This window comes from Carassius gibelio, chromosome A21 (genome assembly GCF_023724105.1).
Source record: "Carassius gibelio isolate Cgi1373 ecotype wild population from Czech Republic chromosome A21, carGib1.2-hapl.c, whole genome shotgun sequence".
NCBI lineage: Eukaryota > Metazoa > Chordata > Actinopteri > Cypriniformes > Cyprinidae > Carassius > Carassius gibelio.
The window spans coordinates 10,728,976-10,736,996 of NC_068391.1; the positions used below are offsets into that span (position 1 = coordinate 10,728,976).

Consider the following 8,021-nt stretch of genomic DNA (forward strand, 5'->3'; position numbering starts at 1 on the left):
GTCTTATTTAGTGTTGCTGTTACTAAACAGAGCCGTTGTTAACTGAGAAGATGCACCAAAAAATGCTGAAAATGAGGTGGATTTGTGCAGCTTCTCTATTAACAATGGCTCTGTGTAGTAACAGCTGCTCTATGTGAAATTACGCACCTGATGGAATTAACCGCTGATTAGAGAACCGGCTTTACTGACGAGATGCGCATAACGATCGGCCGATCGTGATCGGAGCACCCCTAGTAAACATTTGTGAATATTGCCGCTATTATAGCAGGGACCCGACACATATCACTGAGAGCTGCAATCAGTTGTTTTTGGTTCTAAGTTTAATACCAGTCTAAGTTCAGTAAAGGTGGCCTGTAATAAATTAAAAGACTGCTGTAATGATTGATAAGCTTGAGCTAGGGTGGAGGCAGAACAATATTACTATAGTACTGTGTCATCTGCGTGTATTTTGCCATTATCTGCTACATAGGCAATGGTGTTTATGTAGATGGTAAATAGGGCCAGACCAAGGATAGACCCTTGAGGCACACCTCTGTTGGAAAGATAGTTTCTGAACGAGTCAACTGACTTAGTGCCCAAGGCAATGTCCCAGAGCCTCTTAAACAGGATACAGTTGTGGCCTAATGGTTAGAGATTTGTACTCGCAAGCGAAGGGTTGTGAGTTCGAGTCTCGGGCTGGAAGGAATTGTAGGTGGGGGGAGTGCATGTACAGTGCTCTCTCCACCTTCAATACCACGACTTAGGTGCCCTTGAGCAAGGCACTGAACCCCCAACTGCTCCCCGGGCGCCGCAGCATAAATGGCTGCCCACTGCTCTGGGTGTGTGTTCACAGTGTGTGTGTGTGTGTGTGTGTGTGTTCACTGCTCTGTGTGTGTGCACTTTGGATGGGTTAAGTGCAGAGCAGGAATTCTGAGTATGGGTCACCATACTTGGGTGAATGTCACATCACTTTATCACATCCCTTTATAACTCATGAGGATGAGCTGTCAATGCCATAGTCTATCTGCAAGAGGAAACGTCTGTGTCATCAACCCATGAATTCTAAGTTTTGTTTATTTTAATAGTACTCATGTCACAATCGAGTGCTCTGGAGCGAGTTCACAGGAGTGCTTTTCTGGAAAACGTCCAAGTCTGAGATTCAGAGTGAAGCAGGTGTGTGGTTCCTCTGCTGAGGAGAAGAGGTTTATTCATATTTGGCTGACTCCAATCACACTTCACTGTACATGGTGAGAAAAGACGACCATCAACAGCTTTGTTGTCTATGATGAGGAAATTATCAAGAGTCCAGAATTCAGTCAGAAAATGCGCTCAATAAAACTGACGAGTTTCAGTGATGACTCATCTAAACTCAACAGAATTGTGTGTGATTAGTTCAAATGTGCAACACTGTAAAAACGCCTGAAATTAAAATGTGTTATAGATATTTGTTTTTTTTTGCACCTAAATTAAACGTTGTCAAAAGTTATCAACCATCAGATTTCAAAGATGGATCTGTAATCTCTTTACATAATACTACTAAGTCATAATATTATAAATTAATCAGATATTTTGAAGATTTTTAAATAAGCTTTAACAGTTTTGTCAAACCTTCTGAACTATTTATCAAAACAAACAAAAAAGCATATGATTCTTTTGGTCATGTTTCTTTATGTGGTCATGTCAGAGCTGGCACCAGACCATGTGGTGTTTGCGTGATGTCAGATGCAGTAGGCAGTGCTGGATGAGAAGGCAGGGAGCTATTAAGGGCCTTGCTGAAGCAGAACCGACACTAATATCAATATTTTACGCGATCAATAAAATGCAGTGAAACAACTGCTGGTCTATTTTAATAAAAAATAAACTGATATTAACTATATTTTCTATATTTTTACTCCATTAAAATCATGGAACATTCAATGTTTAATTTATTTGAATTATTCTTGATACATATTAAATTACTTAAAAACTGTGTAGGGGGCTCAACAACCTCTTGACACTGGCCCTGGGTCATCTTCTGATTTAAGACAGAACTATTTAGATATGGGTCAGTTGCACTATTTCATAAACCTATACTTAAAGGTCCCATTACACTTTATGAGGTTTTTTTTTTAACATTAATAATAGTTCCCCTTGCCTGTCTATGGTCCCCCAGTGGCTAGAAATTGTGATAGGTGTAAACCAAGCCCTGGGTGTCCTGCTCTGCCTTTGAGAAAACTAGAGCTCAGATGGGGCGATCTGGAATGTTGTCATAAGGGGAAAGGTTACCTACCTATCTCCGCATAGAGAATTTGAAGAAAACATTTAATTCAGTCGCAATGTCATATCAGGCTTTACAAACAGACTTTTAATGATGTATAGCTAATTATTCAAGTTCACACAGACTTTCTTTCTAAATCGTTTCATACTGTTTATGAATCAGTGAATCAAACCAGTGACTAAACGATCAACTTCACATTGTTTCTCTTAGTACCACAGCATGAAACAAATATGTTATTTAAATTGTGATTAAACTACAAAGAGCGATTAAATAACTCTCCCTTTATATTGTCCAGAGCTGTCAATCACACATAGAGAGTATATCTGCACACTTGCCCAAACTGCTGTTATAATGAATGACGCTGTTATGCTCCACAACAAAGCTCTTACTGTATTCATGTCGACATTGTGTTTGCTGTTAGTTGTGGTGAAAGCATTTTTGTGAGAGAAAACGCGTTGCAATGACGAGATCACTGCATATATACACATATATATATGAAGTAAAAGTATTTGAGAGGGGTTCCACATGTAATACACATTTCGAATGCAAACATGTCAGCCAATCACAACGGTTGGCAATTACTCTGTCTCACAGCAAACACGTCCCTTCAAACAGAGCATTCAAGCCAGAGGGCTAAAATCAGGATATAAAAATGCCTTTTATTTCCGAATCCTAAATGTAAAAATCATACTAACAATATAAGTACACATCAGGAAAGATAAAAAAAAAACATTCAAAAAATAGTTTAATTTACATAATTTACAGTACATCTATGTTTACGTTTATTGTTGAATCGAGTAATTGTTACTTATTGCCATCATACCAACTGAGAATTTGATGATTTTAAATTCAGTTGAGGTATCTATCTGACATATTGTGACATAATTGATGTTTTATATAAAGTATTTAGGGCCATAGGCTATACTATGTTGTTTTTAGATAAATTGCTCAGAGACCAACCAGTTGGACAGAGGTTGTGTACAAATTGTCCAAGCACGCAATTCCGGACCATTTCTATTTAATTAACATAGCTAAATATTATTATACTGGAAAGAAATTAAAGATCCATCTTTGATTATCATAAAAATTCCAGGCTCAGTTCACTCAGCCAATAATATTTCATGTAGGTTTTTCATCGGTCAGTTGTAGCGGTCTGATTGGGTAAAGCTTTATTTATAGTACCTTTTAAGAAAAGTTAGCCTATTTTACAGAGAGATGCATATGTGCAAAGAAAATGTGTAAATACAAGAGATATAGTAAAACAAAGTAGTGTCGTGGCAAAATTTAAATCAACTCTCATCAGCATGAGAGACAGACTCATTCTCAGGTATAATTAAAAAGAAAGCTTTTATTCTTTGCAAAGAAGGTCAGACAGTCATACAGCAACGCTGAGTTCCTGCAGAGTGAAACCGACCCAGGAAGAGGGCAGTCCTCCGCCTTATATACCTCTGCTCTTCCAAGGTTATACAGTCTGAACAGCTGTAACTTTCCACACATAACAAGGAACACTCTCTATGGGCTGTTTCTCACACATTTAGGACTTAGGTGACCCCCTCAGGTCATCCTCAGACATTGTCCCCCCACTATATGGCCCAATGACCCTCTCAGGTCATACTCAGACATCTGTTTTCCCCCCAGGTGTCGCCCTTCTGAACCACACAGCAATTCTAAGAAAACACATGCATATATAGGTATACAGAAGCAATGTTCAATGAATTTTTTTCCACCACAGTAGTTACAATAACCATTTTATGTAAAAACAAAAATACAACAATAAAGAATTCAAGGAAAGGCCCTTCACAAATCTGTTTTGAACCTATTTTTTAAAAGTGCTTAATGATAACCTTTGACAACGTTTAATTCAGGTGCGAAAATAATTAATATCTATACCACATGAGCCCAGAGAGATTTGAGCGTGCACAGGACACAGTTTGAGCGAATGGAGAGACAAGTTTTAAGTGCACACAGTTCAGTTCAGTTCGCGTCCAGTTTTGTACTAGAGCAAAGGAAATCCGAAATCATTATATTAGTGAGCTTTCGTACTACAATAATGCGCTCTCTACATTTGTTTGTAAAATAATGGCAATATTCACTTTGTTAGCAACAGACGTAATAGATAATATTTTTTTGTGCAGGGGCATTTTTGTCCAACTCCCCATGGTCAGGGCAAGGCTAAGCATCCCCACCCTTACACACACTCCACCTATGCAAATGTGGACTACTTCCGTTCGGCCTTGCACTCTCACCACGCACATTTGTGTGATTGCTGCTCTGGCTGCACTGTAACTGCAGGGCATCCACATACTAAACAATATCGACGATTGGTTGACTTTAGCTCAGTCAGAGCAGTTGGCTGTTCAACATTGAGATGTCGTTCTTGCCCACATGGGCGAGCTGGGTTTGAGACTGAACACCAAGAAAAATGTACTTTCTCCATCACAGAGGACCACTTATCTAGGCATGGTGTGGGATTCGACCACATTGCAGGCATGTCTGTCCCCTGCTCATATCGAGTCGATCCTCATGTCAATCAAGAGAGCCAGAGAAGGCCAGTCTCTCACTGTAAAGCAGTTTCAGAGATTGCTGGGTCTGATGGCAGCTGCGCCCAACATGAGGCATTTGGTCCTGCTGTACAGTGGTGGCTCAAAACCAAGGACTTCGAACTATCAAGGTCACTCAACGATTTCTCCGTTCCTTAGACATGCTTTCCAATATTATCTGCATTGGCTGTCAAAAAAAGAATGCAAAAATAAATGTTTGTGTATGACATTTTCTAGCATGATACAGCATCTTTATGTTAATTTGGTGCTAAATACCATATATACATTTTCTAGCATGATACAGCATCTTTATGTTAATATGGTATTTATTACCATATTAACATAAAGATGCTGTATCATGCTAGAAAATGTCATACACAAACATTTAAAAAAAAAATACTGTGAGTATAAAGTATAAGAGCTTATTAAATTTGAGTATGAATATTTAAGGTTAAAAAAAAAAATCCATGAGTGAATAATTAAACCCAAGAGATTTCAGAACATCTCTTACAGACATCCCTAACGATAAAAAAAAAAAAAAAAAAAAAAAAAAAATACCTTATAAAAACCCACCAGACCTCATAAAGATCACAGTTGAGATCACACACAGCTCTGAATCTGTTTATGTAAGATACTCTCACTGTCATTCCTGCAGCAAGCAGTGGCTGGATACTGAAGCCTAATGAGTTGTAAACCATGTTAAATGTTTATTAATATTGTTTGCCATTTGCATTGCATTGTCATTTGTTTCATGTGATTTGAAGGATAATCTATTTACCATGATGGATAACATGTCTTACTTTGGGATACTGACTCTAATGGTGCCCAAAGAATCTAAGTCATATAGGCATGTCTATTTTATTTGCTTCCTTTTCTTATATGTGCTTATATTGTCAATTAACATCCGTCTTATTATGGCCATTATCATGGAGAAATCTCTTCATGAACCAATGTACATATTTTTGGGTCATTTGTGTATAAATGGGATTTATGGAGCCACAGGATTCTACCCCAAAATTTTGTCTGATTTAATATTGGACTCATATGTGATCTCCTTTCATATGTGTGCTCTGCAGATATTTGTGATTTACAGCTCTTTACTGTGTGAGTTCACAATCTTAACTGTGATGTCTTATGATAGATATGTAGCTATATGTAAACCTTTAGACTATCATTCCAGATTAACTAAAAACACTTGTGTGAAATTAATTCTGTTTTCATGGATTGTTCCCACTTTTTCTGTGTTAACTGGCACTCTGTTGTCAAATTTAAGGCCATTTTGTGCCTATCACATAGATAAATTATATTGTGACAACTGGTCAATTGTAAAACTGTCTTGTGGTTCATCTTTTGTTAATAATGTCTATGGATATATTGTTGCTGTTATATGTTCTAGCTTTGTAGCAATTATAATATTTTCCTATATAAAACTAATTGCTGCATGTAAAATATCTTTAGAAAACAGAAGGAAATTCTGGAAAACATGTCTGCCACATATATTTTCACTGATAAATTTCTCTTTTGCTTTGCTTTTTGATTTTATGTATAGCAGATATGGTTCAAATGACATTTCAGAGAGTTTGCGTAATTTTTTGGCTCTAGAACTGGTGATAGTCCCACCTGTGTTCAATCCTCTTATCTATGGGTTAAATATTAGAGCAGTGCGGAAAAGTGTTTTTACTTTATGTGTTGCATCAAAAGTAAATGTTTCACGTGCACAAAAAAGACGAAAACATAAAAAAAAATAGTCATGACATTTGGGTTTTCATATATATGAAGTATTACAAAAAGTGGGAACGAGTTTGTTTATCATAAGTGTATTACACTAATAAAGTGCAATATATGTATAAATATATGTATCTTAATTAAAAAACAAAAATATCACCAAATATAGAGGTTTGTTTAACAATATCAAGTCCCCCTGATAATAATGATCTCTCAGATGTTTTCCCCTCCATGCCTTTTTGTACCTAAATATCATTATTGTATTTATGTACAATTTATTCTTGCTCTTTTTGTAAGATAGAATAAAAGTTTGTATAAATGTACTTTTAATCAGTGTATTTTATCTATTACATTTATCTATTATTTTTCAAGAGTTCAGTGTGCTACTGTACCAAATCTTAAAAAGCTCATAGTGTCCAGTCTCTCAACTAGTGTTGGGGAGTAGTAAGCTATAAGTAGCGACGCTACTTTAAAAACAGTGTAGCTTGCCTGTAACTAACTACTTTTTTCAGCAAGTAGCGATGTAGCACAACCAAGGGCTACATTCTGATGAGTCACGAGCCTGTAATGCATTGAAGCTGAATGCACCATCTTCTTCTGACTTCTGACAGTCTTTCCACCAACAAGAGATCACCTGATAATATTGCAAAGGATTTACAGGAAAGGAAATTTCACATGAATCAAATGTAATTCATGCAAAACAAAGACTAAAATGCAGCCTACGTCGAAGATTTAAAGCACACAAGAGGTGAATAATAGCCTTTTTTAAACTGATACATTTTTGTCTTTTTAGAATTGCATTCTTGATCAAATGTCTATTTTACAATTATGAACGCAGCCATAATATAATCTGTCCCTCCAAAGTTTTGTAATGAACACTAATCAAACAGAAGATAAAATTGTGATATACAGTAGTAGTGTGCTTATTATTTGGCAAAGGATGGTTTTGGCAAGATTCACCCAAAGCACAGTGTTCACACACAGAGATGATGATCGACGTCTCCATTCACAATCAGTAAATACCATAGACTGTATAAAAATAAGACATGCTTTGAGTTTAACCTGCTTCTATTATGAATCGTCTGTTTCCAGTTCGAAATCCCAGCTTTTTCTTTGTGGTTTGGCCGTTCGTCCATATGCAAACACAGCGCCTGGTCACTGAAACCAAAGATTTTTGAAAACGGCTGCTAGGGCTTGTAATATTCACGTAAGCACTGAATATTTGCGACACTGATTTACAGCATGACATCAAGTTGCTGTGGGATTATTGGCTTGGCGCCAGTTGTATGTGACATGAATACTGCTGCAGGTTTGCCAGTAAATCTGTTTGTTTGGTACTCGCTGTAGGTCTCCTTATTTTGCACGCCCTGTGCAACATATAATGAATGAAGAACAAGACATGGTGTCAGAAGAAAAATAAGTAAAAATGGATTTTGCAGGAGTACCATCGCCGCACATGAATTGGGAATCGTCTAACTTACCAGAAACATGGCGTAAGTTCAGACAGCATGCAGAGCTCA

The 8,021-nt window shown here is 37.1% G+C and overlaps 1 protein-coding gene across 1 annotated transcript; it reads left to right on the forward strand.

The window, feature by feature from the left end:
* The first annotated feature begins 5,558 nt into the window (after positions 1-5,558).
* On the forward strand, positions 5,559-6,711 carry LOC127942338 (olfactory receptor 52Z1P-like). Its single transcript, XM_052538024.1, has one exon. It carries the CDS (start codon positions 5,559-5,561, stop codon positions 6,522-6,524), a length of 966 nt encoding a protein of 321 aa, XP_052393984.1. The 3' UTR covers positions 6,525-6,711.
* Positions 6,712-8,021: the final 1,310 nt, after the last annotated feature.

What these genes read in the sequence shown, in the direction of transcription:
- LOC127942338 (XM_052538024.1), top strand. Translation starts at nt 5,559, where the DNA reads ATGGATAACATGTCTTACTTTGGGATACTGACTCTAATGGTGCCCAAA.